General features: G+C 41.7%; 1 protein-coding gene across 1 annotated transcript in view; it reads left to right on the top strand.

The window, feature by feature from the left end:
* Positions 1–23,791, top strand: part of LOC138613531 (solute carrier family 66 member 2) — a 71,957-nt gene that overhangs the window by 33,816 nt on the left and 14,350 nt on the right. Inside the window, exon 4 of the mRNA XM_069687225.1 lies at positions 8,804–9,020. Within this exon, the coding sequence (XP_069543326.1) occupies positions 8,804–9,020 (217 nt within the window). The remainder of the gene's footprint in view (positions 1–8,803; positions 9,021–23,791) is intronic.

Below are 23,791 nucleotides of genomic sequence, written 5' to 3'. Positions count from 1 at the left end.
GTGAAGGAGTGGGTAGTCTGACTTGGATATGGAGCTATGGAGTTATTCTTTTCTAAAACAATAACATAACAGCGCTCATGTGGTCACAGCATGGTACACGTGGATCGTTAAGGCCAATCAGCTCATTAGTAAAGCGCTGCCGGGGTCAAGAGGCCAGAAAGTACAAACACATACAGGCAAAAGCAATCAATCGTGAAAAAACACAGTCATGGTTCACTGGCAAGGTCAAAGCTGCCCACTTTGAGAAGTGCAACTGCAGCACAAACTCTGACAGCTCTCGACCAAAGATCATATCTGCAAGCTGACCTGACTGTGAACAAGACATTACTCATTTCTCTCCCAAATAAGCTGTAAAAAGAGGCAGTAAACAAGGGGATCTAAGTGGGAAAAGTACGTTTATTAACAGAAGATGACGAAATGTATGCCATGCAATCCCCATGCAGATGCTAAAAGAAGCTCACAGGCTAGCTTCTTTTTGCAAGAGCAACACAAGAGGACACTTTCTTTTGCTTGTCTTTCTTCTGGCACTGCAAAGAAACTGACTCGTAACCGGTGACCTGATGCTGAACCTTTGCTTTGTGTCCAATACGACCACTGGATTACTTTACAGCAGCTGGTCAGAATCAATGTAATGTTTAGTATTTTGGTCAAATAGTGTTAATAATTTTTTGTACAGTATCAGTTTTGGCATTTTTTGTAATGAAAATGCTGAAACTGTCACTGATAATGTTTCTTTTTAGGTTTTATGTTTGTTATTGGAAAAGATTGGAAAAAGTTTGAGGGTGCATTCAGATCTGACAGCTTTGGTCCGGACATCTCCGACTTTATTTTGAAAGCCTGGTTCGTTTGGACAGGTGAGAACACCAACCGGACCATGATCCGCTAGAAAAGGGGCGGCTGTGGCTCAGTGATAGAGTTGGTCTTTCAATCGGAAGGTCGGAGGTTCGATGCCCAGCTCCCTCAGGCTACATGTCGAAGGCGGCTGTGGCTCAGTGGTAGAGTCGGCCGACCTTTCAATCGGAAGGTCGGAGGTTCGATCCCCAGCTACATCCCTCAGGCTACATTCCTATCCCTCAGGCTACATATCAAAGTGTCCTTGGGCAAGACACTGAACCCCAAATTGCTCCAGGTGCCATAGCCAATGGGTATGAATGTGATGTGAATTGACACTTGGGCACTTTACGTAGCAGCCTCTGCCATCAGTGTATGAATGCGTGTGTGAATGGGTGAATGTGACATGTAGTGTAAAAGCAGCTTTGAGTGGTCGCAAAGACGATAGTACAGTCCATTTGGAAACTCGGCCCGTTTCCAAACGAACCACGGTCCGGTTCGATTCAGGTGAGAACATAAACGGAATTAAAGTAGGACCTAATTTAGGGTTGTTAACAGATGTTGACACTCGCAGGGACAGCCACACAGCTAGGCAGCACGATGAGTAGAGGACAGACGTGGGGGAGCGACGAGGTGAGGGCTCTAATAGAAATATGAGCTGAGTAAACAATTGTGGAAACAAACACAGAAGAAGAACACAGAGGTGTTCAAACTGATCGGAGCTGATCGATCTTCTGGAACAATGATGGTTAAAAACAAAACGTTAAAGTCTGCGATCGTGTTGAGTCTGATTGATCAGTGTGCTCTCTCTGTTTGTTTACTTCAGGGACTTTTCCCAGGTGGAAATTCTGACCAATCAGAGAGCAGTTTCCTCGCACATCAAAACGTTTGAGAAAAGCTGCCGTCCGAACACAAACCAAACTCGAGGCAAAATGCAGCATTGTAACAATTTGGTTTTTGATTCGGATCAAACAAACAGACTCTAGGTGTGAAAGCACCCTGAGTGCAGCCGTAGCATATTATTACATCTCTATCTTTATGAAAGACCTGCTCTTGGCCTCTTTAGTATCAAGTATTAATGCTAAGTTAACAGTCCTACTGTCAAACTCAATTTCCCCTATTAACGTTGCCGCTTACAGCTAATTCTTTGTAGTTGTAAGTAGCAAACCTCCAGTATAAAACGCCTCACAACTAGGCATTCAAAAAGCAACTGTAAACTGTTGACTTGTGAATTTATTACTCGGATGTTTCTGCATCAGTGAATTTTGTAATACATAAATTATTATGCAAATGAAAGTGCCAGTTGAGTAGATATGCATATGAAGATGCAGACAGGCTTTTGTGTTTTTTCAGATGTGACCAAACAGAGCTGAGAGAGACCACCGCAGTGCCGCCCGGGACCGAGGAGACAATGCGGCTCTCTGCTACGACTTAATTTGTTTTGTTAATTTACTGCACACAAAAGATAAAATAGGATGTACTTTTCACAAACTGGGCAGTAAGGCAACAAATCCAAAACTGGATTTAATGTGTAAGCTGAAGAAATAATGGGATGGAAACAAATCAAAACTCAGTAAATAATGTGATGTCCCAGTCCTGTGCTGCAAACATGCACATACACACAAGCTATTGGATAACAGTTAGAGGAATCACAATTACCAGTGCATTTCCTCATTTCCTCTGTGTGTGTTTGTGTGTGTATACAGGAAGCAGTATTTGTACATTGTCATGATGAGGTCAGACATTTTCCTCTCTCAGCACAGAAAGAATTAGCCTAAAGAATACAGCACGAAAGTCCTGCTTTCCACAGTGAAAATAACAGCTGCATTGTCTTTTCGCTTTTTCAGTCCACTTTTTCTTATCACTGTCCTGCACATTTCATTTATTTTGTCGTTATGTTTTCCTATAAATTAATCAATTACTTTACTGAGAGAGTTTCTTGTGCGTCAGCTAAATGACAACACTTAGCTTGGAGCTTCGTATCAGGGTGCTGAAGAGGCAAAATAAGCACCTGTTCTTGTGTTTCAGATGTTCCCTTTTCGTGTGTGTTTGAAGACAGGATGACAGTAGCTGTTGACTGAGCGTGATGCTTTCGAGAGCAGGATAGTTTGCAGCCAGGCAGGTGTAAATTTGTACTGAAATAGCCGACCTTGATACCACAAATAGCCCCTGTAACGCACGGCTGGACCCGAGCTGTCCGCTCTGCACACAGAGCCTGTGTTGGTTCAATCACTGGGCAGCATCCCCTTTAAAATACCTCCAACCAGCATCTGAACAGTTGAGCGGGAGGGAGGATCAGATGGAACAGATTATGTGGATGATATGGTTCTTGCATCATTGTGGGATTTTTCCCTTTTTTTGTTGCCTGGTCAATTTGTGGATTGTTTCATAAATAAGTGTTAAAGTGGAGTTTTTTGTTTGTTTTCTGATCATTAGAGTGTGTCTAAGGGGATTACAGGGAGAAGTAGGGGAAATTCTCTTACAGCATTACTTCTGTTTGGTTTAATAATAATAATGATAGTTCTTCCAAGTTAAAAATGAACTAGTTGAGGAGAGTAAATTCCCTGGGATGGCAATTTGTCCCTGTGTGTGGTATTCTCACAGTCTGTTAATGAGTGGACAATATTTTAGAAGCTTTTGTTTTATTCAGAGAGCTGACAGAGAAAAAGGAAGACACAGAGAGCACAGAGCAGTGGGCGCCTTCCTATTTGTCGTCAATCAAACCTGTTCTGAGGTTATATTTCCCCAGTCTGTTGGAGAGAGAGAGAGAGTCCAGAATGGTTCAGTGACTTTCTGTCCGTCCAGATGATTGCAGAGCGCCTGTGGTGTCCCTATTAAAGCTTGTCAAGACGTATTTTTTCTGTGTGCCTGTGCTGTCAATCCTCTGTGGAGCTGTGTTCATGAGCTGAAACAGCACAGCTAGTCTGCAGGCCCAGCTCATGGACACCGTGTGATCGCACCCGGTACAGTAGTTTCTGGATGATGTAAGAAAGATTATTAGAAATACCTGTTTGTCTATTATCATAATCTGAACAGCCCATGAAATACTACATGTCCTACAAGATGCTGCAGTCTTGACCAGTGAGCTGAGCTGTAAATAGAAAGCCTTCAGTGTCACCACAGCTACTTTCACACATCTTGAAACACACAGAGCGACTGCACCGAGCTGAGCTGCAGACTGTCGGTGCTGAGTCAGCACATCTCGAAGCTCTCTAGCTGTCAGAGTCTGTCCTTGTCTCTGTCTCAGAGTCTCTTCTTCTCTCTGCTACAGACTGTGATTTCTCTGCATGGCCTGATGGGAAATACCTTTAGTTTAGCCTCCATAAATCTACTTTACTGACTCAAGGCTACTCTACCTCTCTTTCTGACTTACCCACCTTCGATCTCCAATCACTCTCCCCCTCCTCAATAAAGCTTGCGTGAGGCTGCTTTTCCTCGATATAGATCTTCTACATCTGTCAGAGCTCACACCTGAACAGACACACAATTACTCAAATTGATTGACTTATCTGGCTGAGCAGCTTTGCATCTTCTCAGAGTAACTTCATAGTCAGGTGCTCAGATCCCCTGGCTGCTTCCTCCCCGTTTTAGTAATTGAATTGTTTGATCTTGAATGGGCTTTGTGTAGACAAAGAATCTGCGCGAAGAAAGAGCGTCACCGCCTCACCTCCTCCTGGCACTCCGGAGTCTCCGGGGTCTTTGAAGTGCAGCCCTGGCCTCGACACACACCAGACAGGAGGATGCTGTTTAGAAAAGGCCAGGCCACCTGTCTGTTCCTGGGGTGACAGGAGAGCAGCCACAGAGGAGGTGTGTGTGAAGTGAAAACACTTTTTAAGTCTGTGAGGTCGGCGAAAAAAAAAGCGGTGAGAGAAAGAAGTGAGCTGCTCGAGGACAGGAAGCCGGGATGATATGAGAGTAAGACAAATAAAAGAGATGGCTCCATGAATGATGCAAAGCTTTCCCTCTTCATTATACTCTACCGGGCAATTTGATTATGCAGGTAAACATACAAGGCCGTACGAGAGAGGGATGAAATGGAAAAGAGAGAGGGGGGAGAAGGGGAGAGGAAGTGGGTGTGGTGCGTTATGGATTAAAATGGATTGCATGTCCTGCTAAGAGCACAAGAGTAAAGTTTTTCAGAGTGTGTGTGTGTGTGTGTGTGTGTGTGTGTGTGTGTGCTGCCGATAAACAGGAGAGAGAGGGAGGGGAAGCTGAATTTAAAATGAAGAAATGGAAACATGATAAGCTCAGCAGGAGGCTTCACTGACAATAGTTTTGAAATACGACTTCTCTCAGTGTTGCTGCTGTCAGCATGTTTATACTTTACCACCATGGCTCCATTCAAATGGATAAAAGGGCTTTTATGCTGCTGATAAAGAGCAGCCTCTGAGCATCTCCAGCCTCCCTCTGCCAGCCGCCAGTGGCTGCAGCGACTCGGGTTTGATGTTGTGTGGAAAAAAAGGGGCATCTGGAGTCAGAAGAGAGCTGTGAGTAAGAGCAAATCTGTGCCAGGCTCTTTGTCTCCCGCTCCTCCGCTTCTGTCTGTGTCATAGTTTGTGAGAACAGATGTAAGTCATGCCCTAAGAGGCGATATATGACACATAATGTGTGTGAGAGCTGAGAAGCAGGTGTATGTGTGTGCATGTGGTGTCTCCTCTCCCACCTAGCATGTGTGTTGTCAGCGGTGGAAGATGAGGTCTTTTGTGGCTCTCAATAATAAAGTCATTAATCACGTTCACTGTTTGCCACAAACATGCCACAGTGCACACGCTGCAAGATGTCTCACTCTATCCATCCCAGGATGCAACAGCAGATGCAGCTCAGTGAAGCAGAATGGGACATGTCCCACTCCTGTGGAATAGGTGTGTGTGTGTGTGTGTGTGTGTGTGTGCTTTCTGAATACTTTGTGGGACCGTACACAGACAGTGTCTTAGATGAAAATAATGTTCAGACAGAGAAGCACTTCAAACTGAAAATGCTCCTCTGTTGATGAGAGAAAGATGTTGGGACTACAATTACTCAGTATGCAGGACTACATACAAGGTCCCTGATCCCTAACCACCCATAAGAGGTCTGTTTCAGTCTCATTAAGTAAAAAAAATAATCCAAACATTTAGACCTCCACAAATAGTAGCTGGGAAATGTTGAACTTTGAAAATATACCAAGTAGACATTGAGTCATTTTATTATACCAGTATGAACAAACATTAAACATATAACCTTATAATAAGTAAGTAAATAAGTAATTTTGCTAAAGGTTAAAAGATTTTTTTCCCCCCACTTGTTACTTAAAGTTATAATCTCGATGATCTCAGTTTCATTCTCTTTGGCGGCACCTTAAGGTGATAAACGGTAATAGCAGGAGCACACTTCCCAGATATACAGACAGTGCTGCATGTGTGACGTCCACGGTTGGCTCCGGTTGTAACTCTTGATTTTCCTGGCTGACGGTCGCTTTCCTTTTCAGACTGTTTGCTTCATCTGAGCGTCGAGTTTGTTTCTTTTTCTTTGGATTTTCACTTCTTGTTGAAGTTGTATCTGTAGTCATCCATCTTTTCTTTGTTTGTTCAGCCACAGTAGATTACTGTTTACTCGCAACACTTGCAGAGACCTTAAAGCAGCCGCTTAGCTCCGCCTACCCTCTCTGGCAGACCAACCACTGCTGGCTGATGGAAAATGCGTCACTAACTGGGCGCCGCTTGTGATTTTTTCTGCGAAAGTCGCCACAGACAGCCAGTCTGTAATACTGCACATGCAAAGGCTTTCATCAGTGGGCCTTAGGCTCAATCACCATTGTGTTACCTCATTCAGTGATAGATAGTGACTTAACAGACATTTATTTACATGAAAATCTTCAAGGTTATTACTTTAATAAACTAATAAATGTCGCACTAGTACCTGTCACAGCCTTCTAGAGCTGACAGTGATGTTTTTTGAATCCCGGTTCAGACGTAGTGTGTGGAGTTTACATGTTCTCCCCGTGCATGCGTGTGTTCCCTCCGGGTGCTCCGGCTTCCTCCCACAGTCCAAAGACATGCTCGTTGGGTTCATTGGTGACCCTAAAATTTCCCGTAGGTGTGAATGTGAGCGTGAAAGGTTGTCTGTCTCTATATGTCAGCCCTGTGATTGACTGGTGATCAGGCCAGGTGTAACCCCGCCTCTCACCCAATGACAGCTGGGATAGGCTCCAGCCCCTCTGCAACCCAGAACAGGATAAGCGGTATAGATAATGGATGGATGGATGGATGTCTACAGCAAGAACATCCTCACATTTAATACTGCACAGGACAATGTTTGCAGTTTAATTGGGTAGTCGTGACTAATTGATTGTTTATTGTTAATTGTTAAGTACCTTTTTAATTCCAATCCAAGTCCTGACCAAAGTTGGGCTGAGTATATTCTCTCTTTAAACTGATAAACAACACTTTTGAACAGCCAGGCGTTCTCTTCCACCTTTCAAGGACTTTTTGCTTGTTTAGTGTTGAAATTATACTAAATATCTGTGATAGTGTTAGATAGTTAGTTGAATAAAAAAGGTGCAGAATCACCTTGGCCTCTTGAAAATTGCATTTTTCCCTATTTTGTGACTTTAATTTTTTGAGTGTATTAAATAGCTGACAGTGGATAGAGGGCCGAGAGAGCGAGTGAGCTGACATGAAGCTAAGGTCATCAGCAGGAATCACGAAAAGCAGAGATGTTGCTGTTTCATTTTCTGACCTTCACACTGTTTTTAACATTTTATAGCTTTAAAGGTAAAAAAAAGAATGAATGGATGAACTAAAACAAATATGAGAGGACTTTTGTTACGTATTTAATGTCAACATGAGTCTCTCTTCAGAATACAAATTCAAGAGCACACTAACATGCTAATGTACAGTACACGCATGTACACACATACTCAGTGAGTGTGACAGCAGTACATGTTGAAGTCAGGTGCTTGGCAGTCTGCAGCGTCACACTCGGGTCCTCGCGCTAACTAATGTGCTCTTATTTAGCCATCAATCCCATTTAGCTTATGTCAGCTGGTTTCCACAGCTCCATGGTCATACATAAGCAATGAGAGGCCGTCAATCATCTCACATTATGGTCCATTGAGGAGGTGGCTGGTGGTGACCAGAATGTAGATGTAGAAGGCATAATGTTTCCTCTCATAAGCGCCTGAAACAAAACTGAAGCTGTGGACTCGGAGGACGATGGAAGACGCGTCGTTTTGGGTTGCAGGACTTCGCTGACTCTTCAACTGTTGTTACAGCTGTAATCGAAAAGTACACTCTGACTTTTGGACTCAGTCACTACAGTTTTAATATCTGTTTTTAGAGAACTAACAACAGCTGTAGGCAGCTTTGGTCTGAGTTGTTAAAGCCGCACATGATAAATCGAGTTGTGTCAGTGCAAAGATAGCTTCATACCAAAGGTAATAAACTTTCTAAATGTATAGCCCAGCCTCGCCAAAGGCCAGGTTATTCCACAGTAATAGAAATGTAAAAGCTTTCGAGTATCTCATTTATCTTTGTTCCTTCCACTTATGCATGTGCACAGTATTGATTTAGGAGTGCTGTCTTTGCAGAATTTCTATGCATCCTATAATGAAACGCTCTATTCCTGCTCTCTCCTCCTCCCGTCTATTCCCACTATACAGGCCTCGCTGCTTTCAATCTTTGCCTGTCACTGTTGCTCTGTTCTGTTTCCATCTTCACATACTGTAAGGACACACACACACACACACACACACATACACACTTGACCACTTATACTCTGCTTCTTATTCAATCATCTCTTCAGGCTTTATCTGCTTTCTTCCCTTTTAATCCTCACACACTTTTCCAATTTTTATTGTCCTGTTTCCTCTCTCCTCTACCTCATATGTTTTTCAGGACTGAATTAAAACTAAATAAAATATATAAATAAGGAAAAGCATTGAGTACCAGTAAAATGATTTGTTTGTATCTGCTATATTCCCTCTCCTCTCCAGACTTGGATTTCCGCTACTTCTGGAAGTGGAGCGCGTTTGAGGACTACCTGCTCTTCTGCTTCGGCTTCACCGTGCTGTGTGCGGTCGTCACCCTGCTGCTGCTGGACTCTGCTGTGTTTGTGGAGATGCTGGGCTCCCTGGCGGTGATGTTTGAGGCCATGCTGGGCCTCCCGCAGCTGCTACAAAACTTCCACAACCGTTCCACCAAAGGCATGAGGTACAGTACGCTTTGAGGTCAAACAGAACTTTGCAGAGAGATTTAAAGTCACTGTAATCCCACTGGCATTCAGTAGCACAGCAGGACTTTAATAGCCATAGTGCTCACTACCCTTATTAACCTTAATGAGCAGGGAGTAAGAGTAGTTCAAATTCTCATGCACACAATATGCTAATAAGGTCATTTATAATCATTAGAGGCTACATGAACAAAACAGTGAGTCAAGGTTTGCATAAACCCAGAGACAATGTAAACAATTATCTACGAAATATCTGTTTCACTGACAAGGATAAATGCTTTAATACAACGGACTAGGATGCATTGATTTTTTTCTTAAAGATAAGATTTATTTTGTGTACAGTCCCTCCTCTCAGACCTGAATACACTGCACTACCTGCACAAAGCTATAGACAAAAAGGGTAGAAATGCAGTGACAATAAAGCTTAAAGGCCCTCTGAATTCTGTTAAAAAAAGAATCAACATTTACTCTTAAAGAAACATTCATGATAGTGTTATTATAGCCCACATTTAAGGTTATTCCTTTGTAGAGTTTAGACTGTACTAGGAATGCACAATATTATTGGCACGTTATCGGTATCTGCAGATTATGGCTTGAAAATGACATATTAAAGTATTAAAGTATTACTATTAAAGTTAATAGTAGTTATCCTCCTTTATTCAATAGTAATATTTATTTATTTCTCAAAGGGTCATATGTGCAATAAAAATCTGTCAATGTGCAATAATCTCTCACCACAGTGCACTAACCTAATTTAGTTTAATCGAACTATTACCCACTGTTTACTTGTACATTTTCTAGAGTGTATATTTTATATATTTTGTTATCTAATGTTGTACTTTTTTATATATATATATATATCGATAGATATATATATTTTGATCTTTATTTTTTACCCTCTGTGTGCTGATTCTTTCCTATTGTATTGTACTGTATAAGCTGCTGGAGACTGAATTTCCCAGAGGGAGTCATCCCAAAGGGATCAATAAAGTTGAGTCTAAGTCTAAGTCTAAGTCTAAGTCATATCGGCATCCACAGATATGTCATTTACACCGTAAAACAAGCTTTAATTCTGCCTAAATGCTCTATGACTCCCTCGACGTAATGCTAAGACATTAACTCTGCGTGAGTGTGCGCGCACTGCGTGCACCACGCCTCTTCCGTCAGGCGTGAAGAAGGGTGCAAGATGTCCGTTTTCAAAGTTTCCGAAACGGACAGCTTGTGCTCAGCATGGAGGAGGAGCAAAATCTCATTCATTCAACACTACAAGTTGAATCGCTCATCTCAAGAATCTGCCAGTAGGCCACTACAATAAGAGTAGGCATGATATCAATTCCACTACAGGGGAGACTTGATATTCTCTGCAATTAGGTGGAAAAAAACGTGTCTAATAAATCGGTATCGAAATCAGCAAAAAGAGTTTGAAAATATCAGCATATCGGATATCAGCAAAAAATCCAATATCGTGCATCCCTAGACTTTACCCGTGAAAAGTTTAAAGTCACCTTGAATGGAGAGGGGGTAAAGGACGGTGAAGGAGGGGAGGCAAACAAAGAGCTGAGCTTGCATATAAAAGTCTTCCATGTTCCGATGATGTCACCATGTGCAGAGGTCAGTGTGTGAACTGATTAGCCTCTCAGGTAAAGGACTGTGAGATCAATTACTCCCCTAATGGCACAGAACGTCAAACTAATTATGATCATTATTTCCTCATTATGTCTTTTGTCTGTCATCAGTGCAAACACCATGCATACTGCTTTACCGTGTGTGTGTGTGTGTGTGTATAGTGTAGTGTAGTTGTATGCTTTGATGGTCACTCATCTCTTAAAAAGCCTCCAGAGACAAAGCTAAATATTTAGATTTTTCTTCATCATGACTTCCATCAGTTTAGTAGTCAGACAGACGTAAACATGTATTCCAGGTTAATCCTAAAATAAGGATTTTACTGTGACATCAGATGGGATTAGCGTCTCCCACTGGGATTTATTTTGTTTTTTGTTTTCCATTAGTTGAATATACTTCAATATACCTTCATACAGAAATGCAGAATGACAAAATATACATTTTTAAGGGCTGCGACCAAATTTAAATTTCCCTTTTTGTTGATCTAGTAATTTTCTTAATTAATCAAGGTATCATTTACACAACTGCATTTCTGAAAATTAGAAACAATTCCTATAACGAAAGGTAAAGGTGCTGAAGGTGTTTTGTAAAGGACTGATGAGGTTGTTAAAATCCTTCGAGTAACTCACTCAAGTGAAAGTTACTTTTATGATTTTGATCCATTTGTTTACTGATATTTATGGCAAATAAGTAAAAAATAAGTTCATACATTTTAATTTTTGTAACAGCAAAGTCACGGCTGTTACGACATTATCGTCCTCCGTTTGAATAGATTTTGAATTATTTTGTTACTGTTATTATTTATATTGTCATATATTTTTAAAATCTTTTCATTGCCACCTGTACTTTTGGTCTTGTTTTATTACTTGAGTACTTTTTTAATTCGCCTGCTTTGTTAGCTGCTGTAACGAGTACATTTACCTTGTGGGGGATCAATAAGGCTTATCTTTTCTCCGGCCGGCCTGGGATTTGAATTCTCTGCCATCATTATCACACACCAAACGGTTGTTGTTACTAAAGTAAATTATAAAGCGACGTTTTGTGGATTCAAAGATACTAAGAGGGACCAAGAGAGTGCATCGAGGGCATAGAGAACACGCGAGAACTTGCGAGACAGCTACAGAGTGTTTTCACATCGAATATTAAGTTACTGTTATGATTTTGATCCATTTGGTTACTGATTATAATTAAAATACTGATTTTTATTATGTCAATTAACTAAAAGATAAGTTGATACATTTTAATTTTTTAACTGCAAAGTCACAGCCAATCTGGGATCCCATTGGTATAGTCAGTGGCCGGGCGGTAAGCGATAATCGACTTCCCGTCAAGACTTCCTGTCCCGCGTGCTGCATTGTTACAGAAAGAGAAACCGTTCTCTTGTGATTTACTTGTTATTAACGGCTCTTACCTTTGCCCAAATTTCAACATCATGATGCAGATTTGTGAGAAGTAAAAAGCTGTTAGCATGCAGATGTCTGTTTATAGAAATTAATAAGAAGATAAATCATCGTCAGATCACGCTGATGGGAGCCGGGTTGGCATTACAGCTTTACAGCAGCCTGCTGATACATGATTGGTCAGTATTACTCGGTCTACAAGCGTAGTTCAAATGGAAATCATAACTCTTGCCTTCCCGGAAATCCACGTCCCTGCCTACAGATTCTACTATGTAGAATAGAGATTATGGCCAACATGCAAAACACAGAACATAAGAACATTTGACAGAGCCGGTTCAAAGTGGGGCTGTTTAGCTATTATTCCTCCTCCCCGTTCTGCATAACTGCATAAGATACTAAAAAGGAATCGAGGGGACAATGTTGTTGTTGTTTAGCTTTTTATGCAGCAGTAGAAGTATAAAGTCGAATCAACATCTGTGTAAATTTGGAAGGGCGACTGTGTGAGTGAAATGAAAGCATGCGGTGTAAAAACACACTCTGGCAGCAATATGATATATTCAGTGTAAATATTCAGCGTATTGGTGGAGCTTCTTTATGGATTTGTTGCCCGATGTCTTCATAAAAAGTGCTTCGGTTTTGTGGAACGCCTTATATAAAATAGGTGCTCAGACTGTGATATAGATACATGACTCCCTTAACTCCTCACTGCTTTAATTTGCAAATCCCTGTGTTATTCTTTTCATCAGTGTTGTCCTTTCCTCGTTTGTTTTATTATATCTGTTTGGTTTATTAACCAAGCACAAGGACACCACAGTAATACTGTTTGGTTGGGAAGGAAAATAAAAGAGAAGGTGTTTGATTCATGCAGGCTGTGTGCATGTTTTTTTTCCCCTGAGAGAAAATCCCAGCAGGAAAGTGACATAGATTTAATTAACTGTATATATTCTGCACATACCGTATATAGACTCTTCTTCCTCCTCTTCCGTGTCTTCTCTTGGTTAACTGCCTGCACTGTCACATAGCTTTCGTACCGAAACACACGCAAAGAAACTCAGTGAAGCCTGCACACATTTTGCCTCATGCCTCACATGCATCACAAGAAATAATCTCAGGAAACACTGTAGTTTAGAAGTTATTAGGTAATGTGTTGGAGTACTTAAAGATGCAACAGTACAGTAGATTTACTGTCTGAATGGTGAGACATTTTCTCTCCTTAATATGCCCCATTTCCCATAAAGTGCCCTCAGGGTGTACATCTGGGCTTCCTGTGAGAACTCAGAGCTGAAATCATGCCAAAGATTTAATCCTCAATAACACTACATTAGGTCTCTGAGATGACTGATGAATAAGTCAGGAACATAGAGAGACTCAGATCTATGGCAGACACACTACCTGCATGCACACTAATGTAATTAAATGATATACGCCACCAGAGAAACGCACACTTTCTGGGAAGTGCTTCACAACTCTCTGAAAAGTACTAAAAGTTCACCATGAATATTTCTAACCTCGCTATCGATCTAAGCGGCCTAATTGCACAAATGACCCCGCTGTATGAAACAGCCCGTTCAGCTCTTCTGTCTCTGCGTGTGAAGCATGTTTCAGATCTTTTGACCCTCGTTATGTGCACTTAAGGATTCTCTCATTTGTTCAGTTAAGCTTGAGTTAACTGTTTTGCAGATACGATGATGCAGCACGTAGTCTGCTCCTCCGCTCATGTTGCCCCATGTGAAACACTTACTCGGTTGTTGTTCGGTCAGATTCCCTGGAGGCCTATTACTGAACTGTGATGGCGAGAGCATGGATCCATTTCTGCTCACCACAGATGACGGGAAGAGCAGAGCGTTAGAGAGAGACACACACACTAACACACCACACACAGCTACAGTACATCACACTGTGTAATTATGCTTCTGGGTCACTTGTAGCAATCTGTGGGTGCACACACATCCACGCTCGTTCCACTACTTCAGGGAAACCCATACTATTAAAGAGGCAGTGAAAGGGAGGCAGAGCACAGGATTTGAACAAAGAGAAAAATGTAATAAAAATGTAAATATTTATGGGAACGAAGACTTCAGAAGAGAGAGAAATAAAAAACTCTGGTTGGTTGGAACATTTGGTTCAGTGTGTTGAGATAGTGTGATTTGCACAACCAACGTTAGACAGATTGAAAATAAGAGTCTAAAGCCATTCAAACAAACTGGTGTTGTGTCGTGAAATACATTTCAGTTAATCCATGCACTGAGTGTGGGAACTGTCGAGGACAGATCTCCTAAGCAACTTTATACAAATCTATATGATTATGAAAGATAATTTAGTAACAGTTTTAACATATGGAGCGACGCCTGCAAGCTAGCATGCAGGCAACTCATGCTGCACTGATTTCACACTTGACATGAGTCATTCTCCTCAATCACCTGACAAACACTTCCTCCCAATTTGCTGTCTATTTAAAGTTATAATCTTGGAGGTTCCAGTTTCGTTGTCTTTGGCGGCACCTATGGCGATAAACAGTAATAGCGGGAGCACACCTCCCAAATATCCAGACAGTGCTGCATGTGTGACGTCCTCGGTTGGCTCCGGTTGTGACTCTTGATTTTCCTGGCTGACGGTCGCTTTCCTTTTTAGACTGTTTGCTTCATCTGAGCGTCGAGTTTGTTTCTTTTTCTTTGGATTTTCACTTCTTGTTGAAGTTGTATCTGTAGTCATCCATCTTTTCTTTGTTTGTTCAGACATAGTAGATTACTGGCAACACTTGCGGAAAGCAGCCGCTTAGCTCCGCCTACCCTCTCTGGCAGACCAACCACTGCTGGCTGATGGAAAACGCGTCACTAACTGGGCGCCGCTTGGGATTTTTTCCGCGAAAGTCGCCACAGACACCCAGTCTGTAATACTGCAGATGCAAAGGCTTTCATCAGTGGGCCAGAGGCTCAGTCACCATTGTGTTACCTCATTCAGCGATAGATAGAGACTTAACAGAAACATGAAAATCTTTGAGATTATGACTTTAAGCTGCAACATTTTCGGTCTCTCCTTCTGCCTCATTGCCACCACTGCCCTGCACCGGTACTGCGCTCTTACTTTTAGCCCCACCACCACCCCGGCATCCACCTGCAGGCTCCGGCTAGGGGGATTAAAGATATTATCTCATCACCCCTCAAATTTCTGCATGTAAAATAAATCTGCGAGGAGTGATGAGGTCGGAGCCTAGGCGCCAAACGCAAGCTATGTTCTGTTGCTGCTATAAACATTTAAAACTATCGCAAACATGAGTTGTCTGACTGAAATACGATCAGGAGAGAACAGGTTAAACCTGACATGTGTTAAGCTTGTGTCCTCTTTAACATTTATTCATCAACAAATACTGGTTATAGGATATAAGTTTGGAGATGCTGGTCTGACTGGGAGGTCGCCAGATTGACTGGAGGATAAATTCAGATGGGGTCGCCTGGAAATCAGACTGTAGTTGTCCTGGGCATCTTTAAGTGTGTAATGTGTGGGTGTGAGCAGTGCTCTCCTGCAAAACTGAGCATTTTTAATTATATTTAACCTCATGCTCTTAGTAAAACTTCTCTGAATACATAAAAGGATTAAAAGAAGTAATAAGACTCACTCACTCTCACTAGCCACTCTGGCGGATGGCATTTTCTTCAGTAAGGAGACTGCTTTAAAGTTTTTAATACGGGACAATCCAGAACCGACGAGAGGGAGGGATGATCCAGAGTGTGATCTATTATCAGTTTATCAGAGTTTATAATCATGTGATCCAGCAGTGAGCAGTTTATAATCATGCAGCACAGTGATGACACCGATCTGTGTGTGGTTCTCATATTCTGCCACTGACTAAATAGGGTCGTGATCTGTCCCCGTATTTCCATGAACAATCATCTTTATAAAGCAGCTACGTCCACAGGCTGTGAATGAAGTGAACCGGATGTGATCCACAGGGAGGAGGAGATATGACACAGATCTGTCTTTCTACCTGGCTCAATAACGTTGCGATCTGTCCGTATTTCCGCGCACAGGTAGGCTACTATAAAGTATAAACTCTCCACATGCTGTCATGTGTCCATATGATTCGTACTTCATATATTTCACTGATGAACACAGGCGTCAGGCTTCATCATCAAACAAAGTTTCACGCCATCACTTCAGTCCGTACTCACCTGCTCCCTCCCTCTGTGCGCCTGCGCAGCAGCTCTCCCCCTCTCTGTGCTGTGAGTCTGCATCACAGTTTTTTGTATGATATGTTTTTTCAAGTCTTATGAAGGTGAATGAGGCTCCGTGTTCATTTGCATACAGAGCGGGACATGAGCACTACCTGCACACAGTATTGCCTTGCGTTTGCTCGCCAGTGACCACACATGAAGCCCCTGTGAAGAATCATAATGTGGCTGCACATAAGTGTAACAAAGCCCGGGGAGGAGACAACACAGAAGAGAAAACTTGATGGAACAGAAAATGAAAAAGAGACAAAGAAAAAGAAAAGACCAATATGTCAGGTCGAGATTGGCTGATAATGATCCAACAAAGAAAATAATGTAGCTGCGCTGACTGTAGGGCGTATGGCTGTGACAAGGTGAAGAAAAAAATTGTGGCTAGTGAAAATGTTGAGTGGCTAGTAACGTTGGAAAACCACTAGCCACAGTGGCTGGTGAGCAAAAAAGTTAATGTCAAGCCCTGGTTATATATTGTTTAAAAAAAACAGTATCTACAGCACGTAGAGTATAACATGCTGTTAAGTAAAAGAATATGGCTGTTCCATCTCCTTGTTAAACACTGACTTTATGTAGATGCCAGTTTTCATCTGACACATTCAGTCATTGAGGGATTCTGTCACCCGCTTGGCATTTAAAGGCACTCATTGCTCCAGTGGAAGCTAATTGAATGGTAAAGTTGCAAATAAATAACGTTGTGTTTTTGTATGTGAATGATTTCTCAGCGCTCTCTGCTCTGCTGCCCGGGAAGCCCGCCTGTTTTTCTCTTCCCTCTCATTAAACTTTATCTGTTTTGCATCCTCTCCAGTTTTCCTCTCTCGGCTATGCAGCAAAGCAGCCAACCTTCACAATGTCACTCAGCGACAGTGGCGCTGGAAGTGTGTTTGTCGTACTGAGTGGAAAATCTGCAGACCAATACAGTACTGCTTCCTTTTTAAATGGATACTTATCTCTTTCCTTTCTTTAGACAGTTTGTCGGCTTTCCTTTGTCTCTTCTCTTCCACTCTGTCTCTCTCAGAACAGTTGAGTCCTTCTTGCTGGGAATGTGACAAGAATAGTCAAAGTCCCTCATTTAATTGAGTCTAGAAAAAGAGATATATAAAAGTATAAATGATCACATTTCCCTTTATTATGAGTATACTGCATATTTAGCTCCTATCTCCTGTTTGTTTCTCTCTTTCCCTCACACCCTCCAGCCAGCAGCTTGTTTCTTGCTCTCAGTTCTGGGTAACACCCTCCAAGCGTTAATGGTGTTCCTTTCACCATGACCCTTCAATAGCAGCCTAATGGTGGTTTCACTTTTCTCTTGAGGCCGCCATTACCTCGTGGCCATTTCAGACAAAGTGCCCGTACCTTTTCGGTCTGGATCCGCAGAACGTCATGCAGACACTGAGATGACCTCTGAGCACTTTATGACCCTTGAACCAGAGTTGTGTGTCTCTAAAGGGACCAGAGCTGAGAGGTGAATGTAAGGACAGTTGACTTGATTTAAAAATACATCTATTAATGTTTAATGATAATGAAAGTTATATTCATGAACAAAACTTATAGATCATCAAGAGCCTAAAGCTATGCTAGTATCTCAGTGAGGCTGTAGAGCAGCAGTGCTTTGAAGCAAATGCTAATGTCTGCCTGCTAACATGCTAACAGTCAGCGTGTTAAATGCAAATCCATCTTTCTTTCCTCCTCTCGTTGTACCAATGTCAAGTCATAATATTGCCGCCATCTTGCGCTGGTGACGTCATTTGTATCCAGACAGCAGTGTACTGCTCAGACTCTGGATCTCTATAGAGATCGGCTGGTGGAGCCGCAGTATTGACGTCCCACTCCTTCCTCTACAAAAAACACACATTGAACTTGTGGACTTGATGTGTATTTTGATTTTATAGTTCAACTCATGTCCCATCTGTTAACATGGAGGAGGCGGGCTTTATGAGCTATACTGCAGCCAGTCAGCAGGGGGCGATAGAGAGGTTTGGCTTCACTTTTAGGGAGCTGTCATGCCGTCCATCTTTTTGTAGAGGTTTAATGTCTAACCATCTTAGTTTGTTAGCATGTTATTAACTAATTTGCACCAAACACAAAGTAATGATGTAACCATGGGCTTTGAAGGTTATGATTGCACAATTTATTCACAAAATGTATTCATTAATTTATTAGGTAATGATCCAGCTGCAGCCCTACTTTCAAAGGATTATGTATTAAGGTATTGTTTGTATGCATGCCTTCTCATGATTGAGGAACTTGACATGTTACTTTGCATATGAAGAACCAGTTCACTTCCATCACTAACATTTGTACACGTTAAATTTCCACAGTGTGAAGTGTGAGTGTACTCAGGGATGTCACGTGAGATGTATGCGTGTTTGCTTGCATTAGTTTGTGCACACATTTGTGCTTGCATAGTGTTCTGTGTTAACAAAGCACACATTAAAGTGTTCACCATGGTGTAGTTAATACGATCAAACCATTATATAAGTCAATGCAGCAGTCCTGTCTGCCCTGGGGCAATGCAGGGCACGAGTGTGTGCTGTGAGGCCTCAGATTTCTTATGAATCTGGAGAGGAGAAATTCAGGGTTTGTTTTCTGTGTACGCTTGTTATTTTACTGCTTCTATACATTTATGAATTAAAGTAAGCAAGTGTATTTGGGAACGTGTACAAATAATTTTCCTGACAAAAATACATTTATTCTATAACAGCCATAGATACATCTTATATTAGAAGAAGAAATGTTCCTACAACTCTGAAGCTGAGCTACAACCACCCCAGAACACCCTGCAACATCTGTGCCCATTATTCTCCATCCAAACAAACACAGTGCTGCAAACAGGGAAAAGCAGCATATTTTTCTCTTACTGTTGCATGACAAACTTACTGTTGTGGTAAGAAAAACATCTGACCTCCACAACCCACAGTCCAGGTGCTGTCGAGATAATATCAAATAACCATACAGTGGCTGAACAAGCTGGATCCACAGGAGAAGTGAAATAATACATAAACCCCCTGCAGTCAGGGCAGCTCAGCAGGTTCACTTTATATTTCTTATATATTCTGTCTTGTGGCGAGGTTAGCCGTGGTGAAAGGAGAAAATAATACAGAAGCATCTTTTGCTGTAGTGTCAATTTATATTGTTGAATAAAGATTCAGGTAATAAGTTTGCTGCTCAAAGTGTTACTGATGTTTCCAGCTCCATGTCTGAGTGTAGCTCCATGAAGTGTTTCCTGACATTGCATCATTGTTATCTCATTACCCACCACTTATTTAAATGAACCTGTATCCAATTTTGTCTCTCACTATGTGTATTTTGATGCAAATACAAATGTAGATGCAGGTTTTTTTAAAAGCAGGACAGTAATCATTACATCTATAGCCTTGAACTGCTGTCTTATTATGTCTAGAACTGCTCATCCACTGACTCTAAAGACATGTGGACCAATAGAAAAGGCGACACTATAGGATGTATTGTGTTGATTGTCTGCTTTCCTTCAGTACTTGCCTGACTTCACACCGTGAAGAGAGGCTCAGCTTGAAGTGTTCCTGTCAGGAATCCTCAGTGCGCCATAAATGATCAGATTAAATATGTAAGTAAGTGGATTTGAAGCCTTGCAGAATAACATTTATTTAGTTTTCTATTAGCGTTCCCAGCTGACTTTTTATTTAAGAACAAAGCTCTGACAAATTGAGTGTTTTTTAAGGATTACACAAGATTAAAGACGTAATAAATCAACTGAAATAGCCCAACAGGCCGTCTCATCTACTCTGACTTGTTTATAGTCTCTGAAAAAACGTCCAAAATATCCTCAGGCAAACTCAGTGTGATACTTCTCCTCCCCCCGCCTCCCCTCTGCCTCATTTGGTGGAGTAGAATCCATCTTTTCCTGGCAGGTTGGGAACTTTTCGTTGTTTGCCCGTGTGCGATCGATCAACATGCATAATTCATAGTTAGTGGGTTAAGAGCAGCTCGGCTTCTCTCTCGCTGGGCCCTTTGATTTTAGACTCTACCGGCTCCCCTCTGTGAGAGCTACAGCCCTGCTGCTAAATCACCTCACACACATCATCATGTGTGGGCGCACATGTGTGTATGCAAAGATGCTAAAGTGTGAACACACATATCATGCCAAAGCACACATGCATGGCCGCGCTGATAAAAGAGATGGAGGAAGTGATTGAAGCTCTTTGAAGCTTTAAACATGAGCCCCTGCTGCTTAAGTGTGTCTCTTTCCCATAGAGCTGTGTATTAGTATTATCAAGCGTTTAGGAGGACCGCCTAACCCCCCTCTGGAGACTCTTTAAGTCTCCCATACAAAGTGTGATCCTCCACTTAAAGCCTGCACTAGATTTAATTTGTGATCAGCTGCCTACTTATCTCCACAACAGTCGTGGAAAATGGGCTGTGAGTCCACTGAGAGACCTCAGGTCCCAAAATGTGCTCAGCTGTGAGGAATTCACCGCAGAATGGAGACAAATCTATCCACCTGACCCAGACAGAGAGTCAGAGTCAGTGTGAAAGCAACAAACCAGTGCAGACGGCCTTAAATGTTTCTGTTGATTTCATTTTTGAAGAATTTAATCTCTAAAATTTACATAATTTATGTGCAAGAGTGCAGAAACATTTTAGAAGTCTGCTCTTTGCCTGCAAGAAACTTTCAGCTATCCTTCTTTCCACTTGGCCATTCATTCGTCCCAATATCCATCCATCCATCCATCCATCAGTTCGGTGGCCCCTTGGGCAGTGGTCAGAGTGAAAGGTGGCAGCGATGGCTGGGACAAGAACATAACGAGAAAGCAGTTGATAGGAGTAGAGTGAAGAAGGGAAAGGAAGGCTGAGGGTGAAGAATTAGGTGGTTGTGTATAAGGAATGAGGACAAAAACCGAGACAGACAGGTGTACATATAAACCAGCGGGTGTAAGGGTTTTAGGGAGGCGAGGGCACTGGGCAATTTGCAGGGAGGTCGAAAGATGCAAAGTGGACACAGAATAAACCAAATCTAGTGCTGGTTCAGATGAAGTAAACCTGCAATAAATCAACCAGCTGCACAAATAGAGATCCTATTGGCCTCCGATCCAAGTTTAATATAAACAACACTACAATAAATGGAACCTGCTTGTGCACCATTGTACCCCTGCTTCCTTGTAGCCCTAAACAATCTTGGGAATGTTACTTGAATAAAAAATGAAGATCTATGGGTGTAAACTGATTGCATGCAAAGCAGACTATGTATTGTTGGGATGCAAGTTCTGATTGTCAAAGTGATCCATGGGTTTGGGTAAAATAAAAAAGGTAAAGGACCCAGGTGCAGACAATAGTAAAGAGTTCAATTAACTGAGCAAAAATGCAAAAACAAAATCTAAAATCCAACAAAAGACAAAAAAAGGAAAACAGAAAGGCAGATCAAAAACTTACTTCAAACTAAATCCAGGTAACAGAGAATAAAAACAGCAGTAACACGAGGAGCCACGAGGAAACAAGGAGCAGGTAATACAAGTTTAGACGAACGTTGGTTTTACACAAAGACAAAGACAATGAACCAGCACAGAGACGGGAGCACAAAGACTAAACTATGGCCCATCCCAATCTCCACACTCACAGACTCACAGACTTTGAGACGCGTTCCCGGTAAGTGCGTGAGTGCTTAGTGCTGTCCCACTGTCAGATCACAGAGTGCGTGAGGGCTCTGATGCGGACTTTTCAACGCCATATTACGGACTTTCTGTGAGTCCGCATATCAACAGACTTTCCTGTGGGTATTACCAAGACTTCATAGTGAACTAGTGAACTGCCGTATTTGAACGGGATTGTCCAGCCCCCCCTCTAAATGTAAACAAATGTTCGTACATTGAAGTAGTACTCAATAAAGTTTTAACAAATGTAAACAATGCGAGCGTGGATGGTGAAGGGAACCACAAATATGTTGTAAGTGACAACAATTAAATCTTTGCAAATGATTAACATGAATGACTTTTGATAGTTTGTTAAATTAAGCTTATCTTAAAATATGTAAACACTGTAAGACACACAAATACATGCTGCAGGTCAGCTTTTCTGCTTATCAGATTTAATGGCCCGTCTGGTTTCCAGGCAACGTGTGATGCCATGATAGTGTGTCCCATTCCTCATTTTTATGCAGTTCGCAAACCCTCACGGACTGAGTGTTCAGTGCTTAGGCTTTAGGGTGAAGATTGGGATTGGGTCAAAATAGGAGGTGAGGCTAATCAGACACAGGTGAGACAATCAAGGAGCAGGTGAAAACAATAAGGACAGGGCACATAAACAAGCGGGAAACACACAAAGGCAGGAAGTGGACCAACGCCAGAGACAAGGTGACAAAGTAAAACAGGAAATTAACTAACCACCGAAGCACAAATTAAATACTAACTAAACAAGACTAATCCCTGACAAGAACACAGAATAAACTAAATACAAAACTAAACATTGAGAACTCATGACAAGAGACAAAGTGACACACTAAGAAATAATAACTGAACACCGAAATACAAATCAAAACCACAATGAAACTAGAATAACTCATGACATTAATTTAGCATTCCGATTTTCCACATGGTTCATCTGTCCACCGGACGACTAGACAGGTAAATATTTCCAGTCTCATCATTGTCGCTTTTTAGATCTTAGTCATATTAAGTACAGTATATATTTAAAGACCAGCGCCAGTCGTGTTTTAAAACATATAAAAATGCTCTGCTTGAAATAATAAATTGTGTTACAGCCGAAAACAAAACACGTCTCTGCCGTCGTTTAGTTGCAACTTGTTGAAACTTAGCTAGCTTGAAATGTAGTAATTAGTAGAAGTAACGTTAACGTTAGTAGTCAGTCGTGAGTTTGCAAAAATGTTATCGTTGATTGCATTTTCAAGCTTTTACTCTAAATCAGGGGTCTCAAACTCAAATTATATCAGGCCCGCGAGATAATGTCATATGTCTATCATAACTGGCCCACCGGTATACAGCACGCACACCGCTGATACTACATATCCCAACATGCACTGCAACAGCGAGCGTGGCAATCAGTGAGTTGGCATTTCTGTGCGACGTAACGAAGCATCTCACTCCGCTTAACCTCGAGCTTCAGGGACGTGTATGTTCATGTTTGTTCATATGTCTGGATGACTAATTTGTCATAATGCCTCTGATGAAAATGTGGTTTATTTATGTCTGTTTTCCACATAATGTTGACGCCATTCGGCCCTCGTCTTAGAACCAGTGGTCAGAAACTACATTGTACCTTTAAATTTTTGTAAGCTATTTATTGCTGTGAAGAACATTTACTTGTATCAATTATTCCTGATAAAGTAATTATGCAATGACTTACAAGAGCGTGTGTGCTTTAGGGTGATTTAAGGCCCGTCATTAGATGCAGTTTTGCAAAGTGACATTTAAAGATGCATTAGGCACGTTGCAAATATTTGGGACGTGAAATCACTAAACTGCACACCACACTCATGTCCTTTAAATTCTCTCTCTCCTGCTCTCACTCTCCCTCTAAATG

The sequence above is a fragment of the Semicossyphus pulcher genome, unplaced genomic scaffold (genome assembly GCF_022749685.1).
Source record: "Semicossyphus pulcher isolate SPU_LCO1_2020_fin unplaced genomic scaffold, fSemPul1.0.p SCAF_8, whole genome shotgun sequence".
In the NCBI taxonomy this organism is placed as follows: domain Eukaryota; kingdom Metazoa; phylum Chordata; class Actinopteri; order Labriformes; family Labridae; genus Semicossyphus; species Semicossyphus pulcher.
This window is presented reverse-complemented; position numbering and strand designations above follow the sequence as displayed.